The sequence below is a fragment of the Haliotis rubra genome, unplaced genomic scaffold (genome assembly GCF_003918875.1).
Source record: "Haliotis rubra isolate DU_JTF1 unplaced genomic scaffold, ASM391887v1 Scf340, whole genome shotgun sequence".
Taxonomy (NCBI): Eukaryota; Metazoa; Mollusca; class Gastropoda; order Lepetellida; family Haliotidae; genus Haliotis; species Haliotis rubra.
The window spans coordinates 364,487-388,284 of record NW_025767014.1 but is presented as its reverse complement, the minus strand read 5'-3'; the positions used below and the strand labels follow the sequence as shown (position 1 = coordinate 388,284).

Sequence of the window (23,798 nt, the reverse complement as noted above, 5' to 3'; positions counted from 1 at the left end):
CCTAACACAGATATGCCATCCCACACGTTAAATTTCGGACTGTATTTTCGGCGCTGATACAAAGGTTTTCAGTTTGTTTGGTCCATAATTTCAGTGTATTAGGAATCAGCCACACAGAACTTTCATCTGAGAAAATCACATTGTCCCAGTTAAAATGTCTATGCTGTAAGCACCAGTTCGACCTTCGCTCCTTTTGTTCAGGTTTCATGATCATTGATGGAATTCCTCGACTTTTCTGCCAACCCATTGCATGCAGCTCAGTTCTAATTGTCTCCTTACAGACAGCCACAGTTCCTCTATCAATCATATCCAGCCTTAAGTTTTCTAAACTCCTTCGTTTGTTTTTAGAAACAAGAATATCTAGCCGCCTCCTGTCACCGACAGTCAATTTTCTGGGCCTACCTGCACCTCCCTGGTGCTCAATTCCATATCCATTTGCAATATTTTTCAAAACACGATAAACAGTGGACAAAAGGGATGCCTGTTCTACTTGAAATAACTTTAGCTGATCTGATGTCCTTGTTATAATACTCTAAAATCAACTTCCTCTTCTCTTAATCATTCATACTGAGGATCACTGAAAATGTCGTCTGCTAGCAAGTAAACAAAGGGGGATAACTCTTCACAAACTAATGAAAAAGGATTAACGGAGTTGTCTCTCTTGAACGAAACCAAGCACTTGATAGCTGGTCAAGGTTGTTTATACTAGAAATCCAATTAAACATATTCCTAAAATTCTCAATAGTTTTTGGTCATACTATAACAAAATAACAAATACCAACAAAGTAATGCTTTCAAGCTATCCTTTTCAGTTGGACAAAACGGACAAGATGCCAACATCCTACTGTGAAGAAAAGTTTATATCATCAATACCAAATGTGGTTGCCAATGCAAGGGCTGGGACGGGTCTATATATTCTACCCGGGTACCCCGCCCGCTATTAACCTACCCTACCCGGATACCGGTTATGTTAATTCCTGACATCAAAGTTGTAAGAAAAAGCGAAATATACTTCAGCCCGGAGGCTAAAGTATTGAGTTTTTCAATATCCCAACTATGCATTATATTCAAAAGAGGTGACTGTAATTATGTCTAGATATGTTCAAAGCCATTACCACCTTTAAATCATGAAAGAATAGCATATGACATTGTTTAATCTATTAGTCACATGATCATAACGGGTCCGGGTATTGAGATGGGTACCGGGTCCAACTCATTACCCACCCGTCCCTGGTATCCGGGTTACCCGTCCCAGTTCTAGCCAATGCCATAGGGGTATATTTCGTTCCACTTCCCCTCAGGGTATGAACGACCCGTGGAAGGTGATTGGCATCTTGACACCAGGGGGCGTCACTGCTCTGGCCAGCTCCTTGAATGTCTTCCCATCAAGCACCAGGAGGAAGGCCTGGCGTCCAGGTTTTGTAGGGAGGACAGGGGACAGGATTATGCCTGAAACAATGCAATACTTGGTTAAATGATACTTTGGTTTATGTATACCAATTAATTTCAAAATGTTAAATGAGATCAAATCTGAAATGTGTATTATACAATTATTCGTAAATTTTGTTTTGATTGCCTTCTTAATGTGCAAACAATATTTCAAGCTACAAGTAGGCAAACCTGAAGAATATGGCGCCAGTTGCAATGAATTCAAACGACATTTCAGGTCACACTGCAAATATTTTGGTTCACCAGTGACAGATCAATCACAAACCGCACCCCTCCCTACTGTGTCCGCCAGTGGCAGGCCAATCACAAACCTCTCCCCTCTTTCTTGTGTCCATCACTGAGAGACCTATCACGAACCTCAACCCTCTCTCTTGTGTCCAACACTGACAGACCTATCACAAACCTCACCCCTCTCTCTTGTGTCCATCAGTGAGAGACCTATCACGAACCTCAACCCTCTCTCTTGTGTCCAACAGTGAGAGACCCATCATAAACCTCACCCCTCTCTCTTGTGTCCAACAGTGAGAAACCCATCACAAACCTCAACTCTCTCTCTCGTGTACAACGGTGAGAGACCCATCACAAACCTCAACCCTCTCTCTTGTGTCCAACAGTGAGAGACCCATCACAAACCTCACCCCTCTCTCTTGTGTCCAAAAGTGAGAGACCCATCACAAACGTCACCCCTCTCTCTCGTGTGTCCATCAGTGAGAGACCCATCACAAACCTCAACCCTCTCTTGTGTCCAACAGTGAGAGACCCATCACAAACAACAAACCTCAACCCTCTCTTGTGTCCAACAGTGAGAGACCCATCACAAACCTCACCCCTCTCTCTTGTGTCCAACAGTGAGAGACCCATCACAAACCTCACCCTCTCTCTTGTGTCCAACAGTGAGAGACCCATCACAAACCTCAACCCTCTCTTGTGTCCAACAGTGAGAGACCCATCACAAACCTCACCCCTCTCTCTTGTGTCCAACAGTGAGAGACCCATCACAAACCTCACCCCTCTCTCTTGTGTCCAACAGTGAGAGACCTATCATAAACCTCAACCCTCCCCCTTGTGTCCATCAGTGAGAGACCCATCACGAACCTCACCCTTCTCTCTTGTGTCCATCAGTGAAAAACTCATCACAAACCTCAACACTCTCTTGTGTCCATCAGTGAGAGATCTATCACAAACGTCACCCCTCTCTCTTGTATTTCAACAGTGAGAGACCCATCACAAACGTCACCCCTCTCTCTTGTATTTCAACAGTGAGAGACCCATCACAAACCTCACCCCTCTCTCTTGTGTCCAACAGTGAGAGACCCATCACAAACATCACCCCTCTCCCTTGTGTCCAACAGTGAGAGACCCATCACAAACCGCACCCCTCTCTCTTGTGTCCATCAGTGAGAGACCCATCACAAACCTCGCCCCTCTCTTGTGTCCAACAGTGAGAGACCCATCACAAACCTCAACCATCTCTTGTGTCCAACAGTGAGAGGCCCATCATAAACCTCACCCTTCTCTCTTGTGTCCAACAGTGAGAGGCCCATCACAAACCTCACCCTTCTCTCTTGTGTCCAACAGTGAGAGACCCATCACAAACCTCAAACCCTCTCTCTCTTGTGTCCAACAGTGAGAGACCCATCACAAACCTCAACCCTCTCTTGTGTCCAACAGTGAGAGACCCATCACAAACCTCAACACCCTCTCTCTTGTGTCCAACAGTGAGAGACCCATCACAAACCTCAACCCTCTCTTTGTGTCCAACAGTGAGAGACCCATCACAAACCTCACCCCTCTCTTGTGTGTCCATCAGTGAGAGACCCATCACAAACCTCAACCCTCTCTCTTGTGTCCATCAGTGAAAATCATCACAAACCTCAACACTCTCTCTTGTGTCCAACAGTGAGAGATCTATCACAAACGTCACCCCTCTCTCTTGTATTTCAACAGTGAGAGACCATCCACACTGACCTATCATCACGTCACCCCCTCTCTCTTGTGAAGAGACCCATCACAAACCTCACCCCCTCTCTCTTGTGTCCAACAGTGAGAGACCCATCACAAACCTCACCCCTCTCCCTTGTGTCCAACAGTGAGAGACCATCACAAACAGTCTCTTTGTGTCCAACAGTGAGACCCATCAAACCCACACCCTCTCTCTTTGTGTCCAACAGTGAGTGAGTGACCCATCACAAACACAAACCGCACCCCTCTCTTGTGTCCAGAACAGTGAGAGACCCATCACAAACCTCAACCCTCTCTCTTGTGTCCAACAGTGAGAGACCCATCACAAACCTCACCCTTCTCTCTTGTGTCCAACAGTGAGAGACCCATCACTGACAAACCTCACCCTCTCTCTTGTGTCCAACAGTGAGAGACCCATCACAAACCTCACCCTTCTCTCTTGTGTCCAACAGCAATTGAGACCCATCACAAACCTCACCCCTCTCTCTTGTGTCCAACAGTGAGAGACCCATCACAAAGCTTCACCCCTCTCCCTTGTGTCCAACAGTGAGGGACCCATCACAAACCACACCCTCTCTCTTGTGTCCAACAGTGAAAAACTCATCACAAACCTCAACCATCTCTCTTGTGTCCAACAGTGAGAGATCTATCTAAAACCTCACCCCTCTCTTGTGTCCAACAGTGAGAGACCCATCATCACAAACCTCACCCCTCTCTTGTGTTTCCAACAGTGAGAGGCCCATCACAAACCTCACCCCTCTCTCTTGTGTCCAACAGTGAGAGACCCATCACAAACCTCACCCCTCTCTTGTGTCCAACAGTGAGAGACCCATCCAAACCTCACCCTCTCTTGTGTCCATCAGTGAGAGGCCCATCACAAACCCACCCCTTCTCTCTTGTGTCCAACAGTGAGAGAGACCCATCACAAACCTCAACCCTCTCTTGTGTCCATCAGTGAGAGGCCCATCACGAACCTCACCCTTCTCTCTTGTGTCCATCAGTGAAAAACTCATCACAAACCTCAACACTCTCTTGTGTCCAACAGTGAGAGATCTATCACAAACCTCAACCCTCTCTCTCGTGTACAACGGTGAGAGACCCATCACAAACCTCAACACTCTCTTGTGTCCATCAGTGAGAGATCTATCACAAACGTCACCCCTCTCTCTTGTATTTCAACAGTGAGAGACCCATCACAAACCTCACCCCTCTCTCTTGTGTCCAACAGTGAGAGACCCATCACAAACCGCACCCCTCTCTGTTGTGTCCAACAGTGAGAGACCCATCATAAACTCACCCCTCTCTCTTGTGTCCAACAGTGAGAGACCTATCATAAACCTCAACCCTCCCCCTTGTGTCCATCAGTGAGAGACCCATCACGAACCTCACCCTTCTCTCTTGTGTCCATCAGTAAAAAACTCATCACAAACCTCAACACTCTCTTGTGTCCATCAGTGAGAGATCTACCACAAACGTCACCCCTCTCTCTTGTATTTCAACAGTGAGAGACCCATCACAAACGTCACCCCTCTCTCTTGTATTTCAACAGTGAGAGACCCATCACAAACCTCACCCCTCTCTCTTGTGTCCAACAGTGAGAGACCCATCACAAACATCACCCCTCTCTCTTGTGTCCAACAGTGAGAGACCCATCACAAACCTCACCCCTCTCTCTTGTGTCCAACAGTGAGAGACCCATCACAAACCGCACCCCTCTCTCTTGTGTCCATCAGTGAGAGACCCATCACAAACCTCGCCCTTCTCTCTTGTGTCCATCAGTGAGAGGCCCATCACAAACCTCACCCTTCTCTCTTGTGTCCAACAGTGAGAGACCCATCACAAACCTCAACCCTCTCTTGTGTCCAACAGTGAGAGGCCCATCACAAACCTCACCCTTCTCTCTTGTGTCCAACAGTGAGAGACCCATCACAAACCTCAAACCTCTCTCTTGTGTCCAACAGTGAGAGACCCATCACAAACCTCAACACTCTCTTGTGTCCAACAGTGAGAGATCTACCACAAACGTCACCCCTCTCTCTTGTATTTCAACAGTGAGAGACCCATCACAAACCTCAACCCTTTCTCTTGTGTCCATCAGTGAAAAACTCATCACAAACCTCAACACTCTCTTGTGTCCAACAGTGAGAGATCTATCACAAACGTCACCCCTCTCTCTTGTGTCCAACAGTGAGAGGCCCATCACAAACAGCACCCCTCTCTTTTGTGTCCAACAGTGAGAGACCCATCACAAACCTCGCCCTCTCTTTGTGTCCAACAGTGAGACCCATCTCCCTTGTGTCCAACAAGGACCATCGCACCCCTCTCTTTTGTGTCCAACAGTGAGAGGCCTATCACGAACCTCAACCCTCTCTCTTGTGTCCAACAGCGAGAGATCTATGACAAACCTCATCAAATCACCCCCAAACCCCACCCCCAAACCCCTCCACTACAAAATGACCCTTCCCTACTAGATTCTACAAGAAACAGAACCCGGGTTCAATCCAGGATCTTCACGGGTCCGAAGCTGAAGGACAGCTGAGATTACCCGACGATACACAAATCTTGCTCGCATATATCCAGATAGGAAGACCCTCTCCAAGGAGCCCATCCTATCCTGATTCCACCCGATATATGTGATGGACACATACCATCGTCCTCCTCGGTTGCCCCTGGCCTCTCTATGAACACAGGTTCACCGGCCATTTCTTCCTCCTCTGCATTCCAATAGACACAGGTCTTCGTCTTCATGTCCACTTTGGTCAGCTGAAACCACAGAGTATCATTGTTGCTTTCATTGTTATAATCTGCATTCAACAAAATGCAAGCGACTGAAAGACAATGCACATTGCCCGAGTATTATCCTGTGTATAACACTAAGTCCAGCTGCCCGACTATCAGGGCCCACATGCACAAAGCGATCTTAGCGCTACAATGATTGTAACTCCCATTCTCCAACATAGGCTGAAGATAGTTGTAGCGCTAAGATCGCTTTGTGCAAGTGGGCTCAGACCAGTTGTCTCTCATGACACACTGGTTGCTGGCAACCCATTGTTACCTGGCATTCCAAGGGGGCAAAACAAGACAGAACTTGCAAAAAAACCAAAACAAAACAAACTGATTATGCAAACAAGTGAGTGAGTATGGTTTTACGCCGCTTAGAGCAATATTCCATCAATACCACGGCGGGGAAACAAGAAATAAGCTTCACACATCGAGCCTATCTGGGGAATCGAACCGGGGTCATTCACCGTGACAAGCCAACGCTGTAACCATTACGCTTCCCCACCGCCCCCTCTTGCAAATGAAATATGGACAAGTATCACATGAAATATATTTAAGAAATTAAACAAACATTTCTGTATGATACTAAATTGTATCACACTGAAAAAACTCTCCGTTATACTATGCATATTTAACAGTAATGAATGCACTACTAAGCGTAAATTTCATAATACTGAGGTGAGGTGAGGTGAAATTGGGTTTAACGTCGTGCTTGAGAATATTTCGCTCATATGACGACGTGCATGCGTGTGTATGTGTATGTGCGGCTGCTTGTACTAGCCCAGACTTAAGCTGGTTTTATAGTGCTAGCCCACTGAGATGCCATGCCGCAGTGAAGCATGACACATTATACTGAATCCGAGCCGACAAGTCCTTGTTGTACGCATTAATGACGAGCGCCAGGCAGGGACTAACAAGTACCATATTTTAACGTTTTATGGTATGACGCGGTCGGGGATCGAACCCGCGACCTTCCGCTCATAACCACACCCTCCCCCGCCTCCCCCCCACACCCACACCCATCCTTTTGATTAGAAGCATCTGAGAATTATAATTCTGAACCAATTGCAAATGCACCAATTTATTTTGTTTCCAATTTAAAATTTAGACAGCATGTGCAACTAAGTTTAGTTTCAAATATTGTGGGCGAGTGAAATAAGGATGGCACACAACCTCTGGACTTAACATCATTTCTGGTACTGTTCTACATTATTCGTGGATTTCCAGTTCAAAGTGTGTCACCATTGGTTTGTCTGTCAATAATTCAGTTCCATAGCAGTATCTGTACTTCTTTGCGTTGTAGGAATAGTTGATTCTGGGTAGGTCCATTCTTATGCCATTGGATGCATCTGGAAAATATCACAATGAAATGTACGATGAAGGACAGTGTGTTATCTACAGCAAAGCCTGATGCGGTGGTGGACGTCTGAATCATTCAACCTTCATCCAGTGGATAGTTTGATAACCGTATTGTTAAGGGGGGGTGTTTCAGTTGTTAAAATGTCACATTGATTAACTTTTGGTTATTATGGGTCCAAAGGTATAAAGAGCTGAGTGTGGATTTGAACTCGAACCTTGACTGTGTCTTTACACCTGTTGAGAGTGGGCTCGGGACTTACTTCCCCTTTGTTTTGCTTCCGGTAGGATGCTGAAGCTATGAGAAATTTCTGGATGGTCGAAGTGTGGTATGGTTTTGTTAGAATTCACTAAAACTGTATAATAGGTGTATATAAGGGATGCTTGATGTATGAGGGACTACATCTTTATATTTACGGTCATCTGTCTGCTAACATCAACGTTCCAAAACCGAGCGCTCAAGAAGTCTCGTCTACATTGAACAATCTCCAATCAGTACATCTTTTGAAATATCAAGACTTTGGTGAGTTACTATATGTTAGATTTGTGACTCACATGAATTGTATTGGAAATCTGTACTTTCATTCATTGTAACCTCTTAAAGGGTTAAAGGGGCCAAACAAGCCCTATTTCTCTGTAATTTCTAAACCGTAACAGTATGCATATCAATCATACGTGGGCTTTCGAATTCCATTCATAAATACCCAAGCACACCATTTTTACTTAACGTCGAGGTCTACCAAGTGATTTTGATCTTCATCCAAATAATGTAAAATAACATCCCCAATTTTCTCCAGTTGTTTATAGGAGGCATACCAGATATAGTGTCTGTCATAAACATACAAGCAAATGTTTGGCAAAGAAACAACAACCAAAAAGTGTTCAAAGCATCAACTTCTACAACACTCACATGCTAAAACCATGACAACCTTCAAATCCAAACGTACTTATGGTACCAGCGCAAACCAAAAAACTACATCAAACAAATACCCTAACCAATACTAGCTAAATCCACCAATGTACAACCCACCTCCTGTGATGTAGTCAGGGGTACACAAGATGGAGCCGTCCGCCTGTTTGACAGCTGTAGCCGTGGTGTCTGCCAGAGTCACCAGGTTCTTGCCGCTCTCTGCCTGTGTGGTTTAAGAAATCCAACTTCACTCAAAATAAAAATACCTTTTGCTGTATATGTGTATGATACACGTCTAACAGCATCAAACCCGGGAAGATCCGGGTCAGAGAGGGTCTTTACCAACCCATCCAACTTCACTCAAAATAAAAATACCTTTTGCTGTATATGTGTATGATACACCTCTAACAGCATCAAACCCAGGAAGATCCGGGTCAGAGATGGTCTTTAGCAACCCATCCAACTTCACTCAGAATTAGAATCCTTATTGCTGTATATGTGTATGATACGGATCTAACACTAACTGACAAATGGTTATGTTATCATGTCAATTCAATATGAACATAATATATATCAGACATGGTGTTTATCCACAGACATGGTGTTCAGCAACCCATGCTTGTCGTAAGAGGGATCGGGTGGCCAGGCTCGCTGAATTGGTTGATATGTCATCATATCTCCTTTGCACAGATTGATTCTCATGATGTTTATCACTGGATTGTCTGGTCCAGACTAGATCATTTACAGACAGCCGTAACATTGTTGGAATATTGTTACACAACCAAGCCAAACCTAACAGCATCTGATTGGGTAACAGTAGATATATCTTGTCATTTCCATATGGAGATCTTTCATATCAAACTTTGCAATAATTTTCCGGAAGAATATGTGTGAACATTAACCACTGTGAAACTGAATGGCCAATCAGGATGAATTGTCATCTCGACATCAAGAGGTTACACATACCGTCTCTATCTGGCATAATACAGCTGACGTATCTGTCACCTCGACATCAAGAGGTTACACATACCGTCTCTATCTGGCATAATACAGCTGACGTATCTGTCATCTCGACATCAAGAGGTTACACACACCGTCTCTATCTGACATAATACAGCTGACGTATCTGACAGCGTACTTGTGTGTGTCATTAATAAAAGATAAATTTTATATAAGAAAAAGAATCCCTTTTTGATGCTTACATGTAGGATACGTGTCTTACAGTCGCACAAATTGATACGTCAAATCTACATCTCCGCAATAATATCCAAACTTACATGTAAAATATAAACCACTGATTTACCAAGTGGCTAAGCAACTTGAATTACCTTCTCGACGTCAAGAGGAAGTACATAGCGCCTCACTGTGGCATAAAATTGTGAGAAGACCCCTTCCTTGAGATCCTTAATATAAACGTCACGTACAACACCCCCATCATCATAAGCACATAAGTCCATGACGATGTGGCCGTCGTCTTCATAGCTGTTGATGAAGTGGAAGCAGAAGAGGGCGTCGGCAGTGTATCGAGTTGTTAGCGTCTTTCCGTCTGACCGCCGGGCAAGATGGATAAGAGCCTGTGGTAAAAAATGGATGCATAAATTTAAGATTCTGGTGCAAACTCTTATTAAATGCCATTTCAAGGAACTGTGTCAGTTTGATCCGTAATTTCATTCGTTAGGAAAGCCTCAGAGGTTTGCCACTACTAACTACCTGAGCTGACTCACTCAACATCAAATGAGGCTCGAGTGAGTGAGTGAGTTAATCTGAAAAGACCAAGGTGGGAAAAGATGACCATGACAAAAGCAGTTTGTGACCATGTTTACATGAAGTCATTTGCTGACGGCCCGTGAAGAGTTAGAATTGGTCTTCAGGAACCCATGCTTGTCGTAAGAGGCGACTAACGGGATCGGGTGGTCAGGTTCGCTGTGTTGTTGACACATGTCATCGTATCTGAATCTAGTAGATCGATGCTCATGATGTTGTCCAGCGGATTGTCTGGTACAGTACTCGTTCATTCCCTTATGTATTAGTACCATTGTGTATACATGGAACTAATTAATGTTATGATGAAACATTCCTAATATTTGGGAACCAGCGAAAATCCGGGTAAGAATTGGTCTACAGTAACCCATGCTTGTCGTAAGAGGCGACTAACGGGATGGGTGGTCAGGCTCAATGACTTGCTTGACACATGTCATCGTATCCCATTAGCGTAGATCGGTGCTCATGATGTTGATCACTGGATTTTCTGGTCCAGACACGCTTATTTACAGACCGCCGCCATAACAAACTATACCGAAACGTCGCATTGTTTCGGTATAGCTTCCTATACCGTTGTCAAGCAAGAGTGTCTTGACAACGGGATAGTCTCTATCTGGATAACGGGATAACAAGCTATACCGAAACGTCGCATTGTTTCGGAAAAGCTTCTTATACCGTTGTCAAGCAAGAGTGTCTTGACAACGGGATAACAAGCTATACCGAAACGTCGCATCACAATAAATAAAGAAGTTGTTATCCTTAAAGTATGATACTTTTTTTAACATACGATGATGGTTTGAATTTAGAGACAGCAAATTTCTAATAATCCTACAGATGAGAAGTGCCTCTACATGAGAATTAGTTTAAACACAAACTCTACGCTGGTCAGTATGTACAATGATTCAGCGGGCAGTCGTCTAACCTTTTCCTCCGGATAGTTGTACATACAACTGTCAAATCCACTTCCGGTAAACTTCAGGAGAGGCAGCTTAAAGATGTTAATAACCAGAGTCTGTTCCAAAACTACAAAGTAGTTCTCAGACATTCCAAAGCTGTGGTTATAGGCAATGTTGGCCTTCCAGCGAGACGGAAAGGTTGACACCAGGGATGCCCGGCTGAAGGGGTTGTCTCCCCCTGGATTGAGAGACGATGATGACATTAATTTTCTTTGCAAATGATTTCGATGAAAGCACATGCACGTGCACATGAATCGGTTCTGATCTCTTGCTAAATATAAGCACTAATTATTTCGGATCTTGTTCCTGTGGTAGAGAGGTATGAGTGCACCATCATCATCTGAGTAAAAGTTAACTCTGTTTATAATGAACTTGTTTGTAACAAACCGACAGACATAACAGATCGTTTTCTTAGGATTCCGTCCTTTTTAGTGGAAATACAGTTATAACAAACTAAAATTTATAGGTTTTGCTTAGTTCATTAAAAACAGTGCATACATTTCTTGCATCTTAACATATCTGATATTTAATTTAAGGAAAAGGAAACTTTTCCGTGTTCAAGCATGCATAATGATGATAATTATGATAGTAAACAAACCAGACTACAACAACAACAAACTGATAACTTAGCATCACCAGGGAACCCTGGGTCAATCAGGGTCTCTACCATTTTCTTGTGGTGGTATTTTGACGATGTTGTAAGCTTGCTTGTGGTTAAATGAAGTACCGAGGTTGTACATGGTGCCGTCAGGGTCAGTGTGGGGGTGAGCCGTTGCGATGTGAACTGCAACCAGTTTGTCTAAAGGAATCTGGAAAGGAGAAATCCACTTACGGACATCTTACATAACATTAAATGAACATATGATCACATCTCTATTGTCAAGCAGTCTGGTATTCCGACTGTCTGTGTAGGGACGACCGCGAGCAGGATAGTGCCGCTCGTTGGAACCGCCCTAGGGTTGAGCTGGAACTCCGCTCGCCTCATTCATGTATATTGGTTTATCATGTACTGTATAACCAACTAAAGAAGTTTGAACTCAACCTATCACCTCGACTTCGTCAATTCGTTATGAGCTAGTTCCCCTGTCGACCATAACCACGCGTTGATACACATACCGCTCCCTTCTTTGTGAGTGTCTCGGGATCTACAATATTGCAGATTGGTGTTTCTGTCAGTGCCAGAAGCATGTCGCCGTGGGGGACGATGTTCACGGCAGTGTTGTCGGTCATTTCCGGGTTGAAATAGGATAAAAACCTTAAAATATAAACACGACATGAGTGTAAAAAAATCACATGACTTGTAGATTATGAACAGTGAATGAAGGAAAGACTAGATGATATCACACTGTCTTCTCAGAGCATCAGGAAAGTAAACTTTACACTATCACTATTGGTCCCTGCCCTGGCCTCCCCCCCTAAGGTCCTAAGATGATAGCACTAATAGCGGAATAATGGCAGACAAAGTAGCCTCTGGGGTAGTCCAAATATGTGGTCAAGGATGCAACTTAACTTTACCCTCCTTATACTCTTTTTCGGACTCCGGGGCGGTGGGATAGCCTAGTGGTTAAAGCGTTGGCTCGTCACGCCGAAGGCCCGGGTTCGATTCCCCACATGGGTACAATTTGTGAAGCCCATTTCTGGTGTCCCCCGCCGTGAGATTGCTGGAACATTGCTAAAACAGCGTAAAACCATACTCAGTCAGTCAGTTTTTCAGACTGCAGTGAAGAAACAAATTATTAAAAGCGCGACAAAGCGACAAATGGCTAAAATATCACATGTCGCGTTTTGGTCAATTTTGCCTCTTTCTGCTTGTTTTGTGAGGGCAACAATGCGACAATGTCCCTTTTAGGATTCCATATAAATCACAGAACAGTGTTGGTCTATTCTGTCTAATTAATATCGACCCTTCCACATCAGAGTACCTTGCAAAGATGCTCTTGCAGGGATCTGGGTAAGCAGCTGTAGCGAACTGACCAACGACCAGTCGATTAGCCTTCAGACATTTTTCAAGGGTCTCCGAGTCCAAGAGTTTGTTCTGATACTGAACCTTTCCATCTTTGATGATGAACTTATGGATGACAGCCATTCCATCAAAGAGGTGATTCACAGTTGTCTCCCCTACCTTGAACATCCCCGATCCATTCCGGTACAGGGTACCCGTCAGCCATTGAGGGATCTTCCCTGGAATAAGAAAATAGTAAGATAAAGTGTCATCGGTTTTTTTAAATTTGTAAAAAAAAATTCAGCATTGAAATAAACAGTGGATCTAATACCTACTACACGATGGTCATTCAACAAATGAGTGAGTGAGTGGGTTTAGTTTCACGCCGCACTCAGCAATATTCCAGCCATATTGAGGCGGTCTGTAAATAATTGAGTCTGGACCAGACAATCCAGAGATCAACAGCATGAGAATCGATCTGCACAACTGTGAACCGAAAACATGTGTCAACCATGCCAGCGAGCCTGACCACCCGATCCCGTGAGTCGCCTCTTACGACAAGCATGGGTTACTGAAGGCCAATTCTAACCCGGACCTTCACGGATTCATTCAACAAATGAAGCAGTATGTATCATCAGACGGAACATAATCAGGATACTTCCTGGTACCCTGCATGCACCCAGTGATAGTGATTCTGTACAGTCAAAAGGGCCGAGGTGAAAGTCAAATGGGCCGAACAGAAAAAAAGTTTAGAAAGGTTTTACATTATTTATTGACACATATAGCATAATATCAGCATAGCATTAATAGAGCATGTAGCCAAGTTTTCATGAAATGGCAATACATATATTTAATCAACACAAGTTCACATAATTAACAAAACTAATATTATGGCAATTTACGCAAGTACATTCGTTCATAATTTACACAAGTTCATTAATTCATAATTTACACAGTTCATTCGTTCATCACATTCATATAATTCACACACTTCAGTTCACACTGTTCATAATTCAAACACACTTGGGGCATACAACACATTGTCATTTGTTCCCTCTTTGTATAATTCAGCCTGGTCACAGACTTCATAATTTGAGTTTCACACTGCTCATTCGTTCATTCAAACACACTTGGGGCATACACTCTGGAACACATTGTCAGATAAAAAAGAAGAGTATACCAGTTATATAAATACTCTAAATATTTGCGCAGCTTGGGCTGGGGTAGCTGTCCCTTTTTGTACAGCCGCCAAGCAGCAAAGATTTCAGCCTGGTCAGCAGACGCCGACTTCTTCACAAATCTTGTGAGTTTCCATCATGGAGAACGACTGACTGACTGAGTTTGGTTTTACGCCGCTTTTAGCAATATTCCAGTAACATCACGGCGGCGGACACCAGAAATGGGCTTCACCCATTGTACCCATGTGGGGATTCGAACCCGGGTCTTCGGCGTGACGAGCGAATACTTTAACCACTTGGCTACCCCACTGCCCCTGAATCAATTTCAAGTTTTTTCATGAAGATTTCAGTCCGTTTTTCAAATTATTTCAAATCAGATAAAAATATACCAGTTATATAAATACTCTAAATATTTGCAAGGGCTCACTCAATTCTGCTCACATAAGGGGGACAGTGGGGTAACCTAGGGCTTAAAGCGTTCGCTCCTCACGACGAAGACCCGGGTTCGATTCCCACATGGGTACAATGTGTGAAGCCCATTTCTGGTGTCCCCCGCCATGATATTGCTGGAATATTGCTAAAAGCGGCGTAAAACATACTCACTCTGCTCACATAATAATAAGTAGCAGCCAGTTAAAGTTAGAAGTGAACAAACCTATCCTTCAATCACCCTTTGAAACTGTTTTTAAATTAATGGCATAGAAAATATAAATGGTATCATATTTTCCTAATCTATCATTCTGGCATATGTTTCTTCAAGTTCGTTTAAATCTTGATACAGAATGTCCCATTTATCACCAAGGTGCGTCGTCTTACACGCCCGCGGTGCATATAGTTCTGTGGGATAATTATGGGAGCAGAATCACCTCTCTTTTAACTGTAGCTTTTAGCTGTCTTTTTAATCCTTTATCTATTTGGCTAAGAATAGCCTCGTCTAGTTAGAGTTTTATAAAAGATATAACCTTTCCTTTCCATTCTGCTACTTCAATCTATTGTAAACAAAGGGGAGATAACTCTCACTAACTTGTTTCCAGTGTGCTGGAGTGTCCAAAATCCAAGTTCAAACCTCATGTCATAATTTCTTTTCAGTTTTAATTTTCACTATTTACTATTTTGTCGGTTCAGTTGTATGTTTTGCAAAATTTTATACCATTTTGTGGACTTATTTTCAGAATTAAAAAGAATAATTGAAAAAAAACCTTTTTCATAGTTTTTGCTCCCCAAAAGCCACTTAGCATCAACATCCAAGGGAGGACTTTATATATATTGTTTACATAACTATTGTAAACGATATAAACACAAAACCATTTCTGTACCAATTTTTGGGAGGTTCAGTGATTTTTTCCACTAATTTTACTGGACTATAAGAGGGCTTCGAAGATATAGGTCCAGGGTTCCCGGAGTGTTTAGTTAAAACGATTTTTACCAATGATTATTGTATCCACCGGGTTCTCAAGCTGGTCGTCGGGTGTGTAACTTAACCATCCGGGCAAGTTGTCTGCCATTGTTTCAAACGAACTTTCACTGAAACAAAGAGTCATCAGAAAAATTGAAGTGAATTATAACAATGCCTATAAACCCAGTGACAACACAGTGCAACAGCGGAAGAGTCTTCCTGGGCATTCGTCACCACTCGACCCTCTCCGTAACCCCCATCGCTAGTCGGCTTGTCCCGGAATAACACGAGTTGGTCACGAATGGAGTTGGTTACGAATGTCTTCCTGGAATCCACGGATAAGATTTTCGCTGAATATGATGTTTGGAGTGTTTGCACCATGCACTAAATTGGTCTTATCTTTTCTTCATTTGTACAATATCCACGGGTATCTACAGAATCTTGGAGGATATTTTGTGCACTTTTTGCTAAAGCGAAGTCATGACTATGCATCATCACTGCGCATCATATACAGGTGGAACCAACTGACTCTGCCATTAGTTGTATAACTTGCATGGGCCCTGCTTTGGCACAAACGTTGTGTTGAATATCAGATATGTTTAGGAGTTATCATTTTATTGATAGTACTACAGCATGCCCCTTTGAACAGTGTCGTTAACTTCAAATGTGGATCGAAGGAGAACAGTTAATTAATTATATGTAAATTATGCAAGGGATGGTCAGCTTATCAGTTACATGACAAAATTCAGGACACGGCAATGCCGCGCTTCCATTTACTTCCAATGTCCTTTTCACATTCTGAGTAAGGCAGAAGGCTGCAGTGTTGGGGAGTCTTCACATTCTCTGGGCTGCATGTGAAGGGTACAAGGACCCGGAGGTGAGATCATGGGATTAACTGCGCCTGCATCCCTGGAGCCCTCTTGGCTGCATTACATATTTTCTAATCTAGTAATCATAATTATGATATATTTCCTCTGCTGTACACATTTGTTTGTTTGTTGTTTAATGGCGCACCCAGCAATATTCTAGCTATTTGGCGGCAGTCTGGACCCCACAATCTGGTGATCAACAGCATGAGCATCAATTGGATACGATGCCATGTGTCGACCAAGTCATGGAGTCTGACCTGCCGAGCTCATCAGTCGCCTCTTACGTCAAACATGGGTTGCTGAAGGTCATTTCTAACCCAGATCTTTGTTGTACACATTTTACGTGTTGTTTGTGAACTGATCATACTAAATATTTTACTTCTTTGTTGAAACGTCCGACATCCACAATAAATATCTCTAAAACACAAAGGCCATCGCTCTGACCTTGCTACGCGCCTGCAAACAACACTATCAATATTCAGTGTGCAGTGTCTTCATATCTATATCAGCGTTGATCATTCGTGACCAACTCGTGTTATTCCGGGACAAGCCGAATAGTGTCTTCTTGTTCTTGGAGGTTACGGAAAGGGGCGAGTGGTGACGAATGAGCGTTGATATGACATCACGTGAAAACCTCGTATCACGGCGCGTTCTGCTTACTGACCCTGGTTTGTTTCCTTTAGAATTTAGTAGAGCCCTGATAGTGCATTTTGAAACATAGTCCGCGATACCAAATGGAACTCTTGAACAAACTGATAGTGAAAAGTATGGAATCCTAAAAGGGAAGGTTTTGCGTTGTCGCCTTTACAGAACAAACAAAAACGGCCTGTTCGATTATTGTGAAACTGGTTTTGGTTTCTGAAACTGGTTGCTCCTGTTATAAACGAGTGTCTAGTTTCGGATGCATGGTTTCAAATGAAACTAGTTTCTAGTTTTATAAACGAGTGGATGGTTTCACCATCCGGTTTCAAAATGGATTCCCAAAAAATGTCTCAGCTACCATGTATGTAGAACGAATTGGATGACAGCATTGCCGAAGTTAATTTTTTGTCATTTTATCATAGAATGAACAATTAATAAAGAAATGAGATGCTGTGCGTAATTATACTGTTACAAGTGTAGGAAAACTGGGTTAAAATAAAAGTACACAACGCAAAGTCCAAGAAAGGTTGGTTCAACATCATGTTCCTACATACTATGTCAGCTCAACTCAGCTGTCACTGGGCGATGGTAGTTTAATGTAAACCACGCCTGTTACACAAGCAATTATATGTATACAATTTACATAAAATAGTCATGTTCAGTAGACTGGGGTTTTAAATAATATTTTTCTAGTTCTCAGTTGATTTTTATCATTATTTTGGTTATGGAAACTGCTGCTCTATTTTGCCACCTAGATCAGCTGAACTTGGCGCTTGCAAATGCAGCTCAGTGTGGTGGTTTTCGCCATGTTTGTTCCGAGAGAAAGAGAAACCGAAACTGCGAAACCTGCCTCGGAGATAGTTTCGAAGTTTCGGAGCCCAGATTTTGGTTTCAACATAATCGAGTGCATGGTTTTCCAGAAACCAAAACCGGCTTAGCATAATCCAATAGGCCCAGAGTTTCAAATGTAACCAAAAAACACGACAATGCGACAATAATACACTTCTGCCATTTGTCGCATTGTTACTTTTTTATAATATCTCTAATTCTGTAAAGGGCGACAATCCGACACCTTTCAAGGTCAAAATATGTAGCGTTGTCGGATTGTCGACCCATCTAAATTGTCAAAAAACGTTAAAATGCGCGACAATGCGACAATGTTCGTACTAGGGTTCCATAGAAAAGGGTAAGTAAAAGTGCAGGAAACCACCCGTGTGAACTGAGGGCAAGTCTTTAACACATTCTTTAAGAGGACATACAAAATATAAACCGGTCTTATCAGTAGTTTGTCTGAATATATTACTGTAAAAAGATTTTCGGGTTGATCCACAGTTAAAATATATTATTTCTTTTTAAATTACATGTCTATAGAAATATGTGTGTCTATTGCAAATGCGTATATAATTACTCACTTGGTGGGAGTAATGAACTTGCCATCAGTTTAAACTGTGGTGGTTAAACTGATTAGGGGTGTTTCTGGCTATCGGTTATATATCCAAGTACATACTTAAACTGTGACAAAACCCTTGAGACAGTACTATCTGTGAAACTGATAGGTGCAAGTACATACACATGTAGAGTTGTATATGACAAGAGGCCCTGGTTAAGAGTAATTAGAGTATACAGTTACCGACAACTGAGGGACCGTTCGTAATTTATGGCTAATGGGTTGATGATGAATTTAATGGGCAAGCACGTACAATGTGAATCCCCCAACAAGAAAAAAAAAATGTGCCCATCCACTACCTACTCCATTTCATTTACAAAATCAGTGACTCCACCCCCACCTCACCCAGTACATGTACAAAACTGATGCCCCCACCTAACCCTATCTCCCCAGAACAAAGTAGGTACCCCTCCTTAAAATGAACTCATTCCCCCTCCTCATTCCTGTCCTCTTTCTCTAACACACACACACACACACACACACACACACACACACACACACACACAGCCATTAATTATGATACCAACCCTATTCAAGTTGACTTCGTCTCTCGGCTGACGGCTGACGGAATAAACTCGGTGTACTTCTTGTCCAGGGGCGACTGTGAAGTGTGCTTAACTGGCTGTCGTCACCACTCGTCCCATGGTCATGAAACATATCTGTAGTACAAAGTGTATATCCTTTTGTCCTATATAGATATCAAATACAAACGTTGCTGTAATGATTTGCAAGGAACATGAAATATATATGGGGCCCACACAGTTAAAATAATTCCCATACAACGTCGGACATTCCTCGCCCCCAATGTTCCTGTTTTTGTACGAGTGATTAAGTATGTTTTTACCCAGGCCTGTTTTAGCAATGTATCTGTCAGTCTGGTTACCAGGGTCTGCTGTGCTACCCTTTAGCACTGACTGACTGAGTTTGGTTTTACGCCGCTTTTAGCAATATTCCAGCAACATCACGGCGGGGGACATCAGAAATGGGCTTTACACATCGTGCCCATGTGGGATTCGAACCCTCTTCCGCGTGACCAGCCAACGCTTTAACCATTAGGCTACCCCACCGCCCCCTCAGTGTAGAAGCATATGGAAGAGAAGAAGTATACCAGTGTACCAGTGAGTATCTGTCATATCACAGTAGACACCAAAATGGTAAGAGCATGTTGTTGTTGTTGTTGTTGTTTTTTTGGGGGGGGGGGGAGGAAAGAGATTGATGATGTCCGTTTTCTTTTTAGGAAAATCCGGAAAAAACGGCTCAAAGTTTTAATGACAGAAGTATCTGGTTTCGTTCCTCTGAAAACATATACTCTCTCCAACAGAAAACAGGACTCAGCAACATTCCAGCTATATGGCCATGGTCTTTAAATAATCGAGTCAGGACCAGACAATCCAGTGATCAACATAATGAGCATCGAGTCATGCAATTGGGATATGATGACATGTGTCAACCAAGTCAGAAAGCCTGACCAAGGGATGGATCTTCACGGTCAGTGTACTCAGGTGGTGTTCTTAATGAAACAACAACAAAAACGTGTCATATCTTCTCTTTATCCAAGTGACATTCAGATTTAAACAACAATCAACCTCAAACATGTTCTGTTATATCAGGGTCCCGAGCCACAAAATGTTCGTAGAGCTACGACATTTGCAAGCCTATGATAAACCATAGAGTTACAAAAGGTCGAGTTAGACCAGACAATCCAGTGATCAATATCATGAGTATCAATCTATGCCATTGGGATACAATTATGTGTCAACCAAATCAGCGAGCCTGACCACCCGATCCCATTTGTCGCCTCTTACGTCAAGGATGGGTTACTGAAGATCAATTCTAACCCGGATCTTTAGGGGTAGGTGTACACAGGTGGTGGTCATAATGAAACAACAACAAAACGTAATCATATCTTCTATTTTTACATGTAACATTCACATATTAAACAACAATCAATCTCAAACTCAACATGTTCAGATATATCAGGGTCCTAGATCCAAACACCGTTCGTGGCGCTAGGACTACGGCTTTGTTGATTGGGCCCTGGATATCAACCACGTGGCTGAACATGTATACAGGGTCCAGTTTATATCCCACCTTTTATTTAGGATTTATCTAAAACACCAATCACAAATCGAAATATAACCCTTGCCAGGTCAAACAGTAATCATCATCCAAACTTTGAAATCTGATGCATTGACTGCTATCTAATTTATGTTATATAAGGTAAAACATATGCTTTTTGTGGCTGTATATATTCCAACTTTGGTGGCCAAGAAACTGTTGTAACAGAAAATGAAGAGAAGCATAACATATCTAATAGCTCTTTGTGAGTCAAATATCGTGAAATGTTCCTATACCATTCCCCTGCTACTAAACATGATTATTTGAATCTGAGATTAATGCTACAAGTGCATAAACTGCAAGTAAATGTGTAACAATTCCCATATATACTGGAAAAAAATAGTTAAGGATATATGTAAATTTTGAAATTATGAATAATGATCTATTTATTCACTGACACACTGATAAAATATCAATCATAAAAATACCAATATCCCTAACTTATTTTGTCCAGTATACATCCCACTGAACCATTACCAGCAGAATTGAGTTGTACAAATCTAAGAATAACAAGATATAAAAAGATAAAAACTTATTGGATCAACATTGGTCAATGTAAATGAGCTGTATATTTTCATCTCTGACTTGAAATGAGGTAGAACAAGAGCTCTTTTAGGCTCAGTGGAATTATTGAATTTTAAGGTTATAGAATATTTGGCAATAATTTAAAGAATATGATTAGATATGTTCAAATATTTGTTTTGCTCTTGCAAGTTTTTTCAGTCTATCATCAAGTACAGACAAGAATAGCTAAATTAAGATGATTTATTTAAACTTCAAAGGAAACACTGAAATATTACATATATTGTAAATTAATAATACTTTTCCTACATCTGTGGTGTATGAATATCATAGAGTTTGCAAACAACATGTGTAAGCGACATTCAAAAGTATTCAAGTACAGTGATATTGGTATAATGCTCCAAAAATTTGATGTAAAACAAGTTCTGAACCAAAGATAATTTTTGTTACTTTGTCTGCATGTCTTCATTTACATTCCTTAATAGTCAGCTTCCTGAAAACCTCCAAAATCAGGTGTCTTCATGTACACTCTTTGTTGTTATATGTCTACAACATACATGACTTATACATGAAAATATCTGGAATCATGCCCATGTCTGAGAGAGTGAGTCAGTTTTATTTTTGCCGCACTCAGTAATATTCCAGCTATATGGCGGCAGTCTGTAAATAATCGAGTCTGGACCAGACAATCCAGTGATCAACAACATGAGCATCAATCTGCGCGAATTGGGAACCGATGACATATGTCAACCAAGTCAGCGAGCCTGACTACCCGATCCCGTTAGTCACCTCTTGCGACAAGCATGGGTTACTGAAGGTTCATTCTAACCCGGACCTTCACAGGTACGCCCATGTCTGATAACTGTCAAAATACTTCATAAAGGTTTTGCTTATTTATTACAATCACGTCATGCCTTGTCCATAAATCCTATAATTAGTGAATGATTAAAAACTAATAAAAATTTTATTGACCAACAACACACTGACTGACTGACTGACTGACTGAGTTTAGTTTTACGCCAGCTTTTAGCAATATTCCAGCAATATCACGGGGGGGGACACCAGAAATGGGCTTAACACATTGTGCCCATGTGGGGAATCGAACCCGGATCCTCGGCGCGAAACCAACGCTTTAACCACTAGGCTACCCCACCACCCCAAACAACACACAAAAGGAAAAGGAAATGAAAGCTGAGATGGTTAGTGAATCCAAAGAACGTTATCTAATTACACATCGACAATACCAAAGACAATTATGGGTATGTACAATGAGTGAGTGAGTTTAGTTTTATGCCACTTTTAGCACCATTCCATCAATATCATGGAGGTGACACCCAGAAATGGGCTTCACACATTGTATCCATGTGGGGAATCGAACCCAGGTCTTCAGCGTGATATACCACTAGGCTTCCCCACCACCCCAGGAATGTATAAAAGACAATATATGATTAACCCCGTCAATACAGCTTGATGAAGATGGATGTGGTACAGAAATAACTGTATGGAAACAAAACCATGATGTCATGAACATCATGATGACGTGCCAGAAGAAACATGTTCTTGTTAAAAATTAAACTTCTTGCAGTAGATAACAGATTTAATTATATCAACCTTCCGCTCTCTGGACAGGCGCTCTAACCATTACACCATGGAGGCAGTCTTGTGAGTACAGAGTAACACAAGTAAACTGCCAGTTTGGTAATTTTATGAAACAAGTCAAAGATAAAGAATATGTCAATAATTTAGGTAAATATAAGACAACAGTTCACTGTTAAAAACAGAAGCAATCAAACAAATTTTCAAGCACAAGAATAATTGCACATTTTTTTGTAATGAGATTACATAGGCAAAATGTATAAACTTTATATATTATAAATATTTATGTTAATTAAAATAAAGTAAAAATGGTAAAGTACTGGAGAACACACACAAAGCAAGACGAGGAACGCTTTCAACTCCTGATCAATGAACATTTACACCAATTTAGGAAATGATACATTTCCAAACAGTATGCCTAAACAAGTTATTTTCCTATAAACATTTCTTGCAAACACTGAAATACTACATATATTGTAAATTAATAATACTTTTCCTACATCTGTGGTATATGAATCTCATAGAGTTTGTAACCAAGATGTGTAAGCTGTTCAAAAGTATGCAAGTACAGTTATATTGGTATAATGCTGCCAAAAATGGTGCAAAACTCTCACAAGTCATGAATAGTGTGATATATTAAAATTTCAAACAAAACTATAAAGTATGCTTATAATAATGCAATCACATTAAAATCAGATCTCATAAACAGATATAACACCTCTCTTAAAGAGCCACAACAAAATGATCTTGACCTTCGTGGTTTGTAGTTTACAGCAGAGGTCAATCATATTCAACATGGTTACAAGAATAGCCTGACTGACTGACTGAGTTTGGTTTTACGCCTCTTTTAGCAATATTCCAGCAATATCACGGCGGGGGACACCAGAAATGGGCTTCACTCATTGTACCCATG

General features: G+C 41.9%; 1 protein-coding gene and 2 long non-coding RNA genes across 3 annotated transcripts; 1 reads left to right on the top strand and 2 right to left on the bottom strand.

The window, feature by feature from the left end:
* Positions 1-845: 845 nt before the first annotated feature.
* Positions 846-19,580, bottom strand: LOC124284642 (beta,beta-carotene 15,15'-dioxygenase-like). Its single transcript, XM_046720747.1, has 11 exons — positions 19,177-19,580; positions 15,722-15,819; positions 13,098-13,356; positions 12,292-12,430; positions 11,843-11,984; positions 11,142-11,353; positions 9,787-10,032; positions 8,579-8,681; positions 7,435-7,541; positions 6,060-6,174; positions 846-1,449 (listed from the first exon to the last, which is right to left on the bottom strand). Exons 2-11 carry the CDS (start codon positions 15,798-15,800, stop codon positions 1,298-1,300), a joined length of 1,554 nt encoding a protein of 517 aa, XP_046576703.1. The 5' UTR covers positions 15,801-15,819; positions 19,177-19,580; the 3' UTR covers positions 846-1,297.
* On the bottom strand, positions 3,684-3,923 carry LOC124284644. Its single transcript, XR_006900606.1, has 3 exons — positions 3,885-3,923; positions 3,797-3,836; positions 3,684-3,747 (listed from the first exon to the last, which is right to left on the bottom strand). It is a non-coding gene; the product is annotated as an uncharacterized LOC124284644 (long non-coding RNA).
* Positions 8,480-14,923, top strand: LOC124284643. Its single transcript, XR_006900605.1, has 3 exons — positions 8,480-8,491; positions 14,288-14,291; positions 14,742-14,923. It is a non-coding gene; the product is annotated as an uncharacterized LOC124284643 (long non-coding RNA).
* Positions 19,581-23,798: the final 4,218 nt, after the last annotated feature.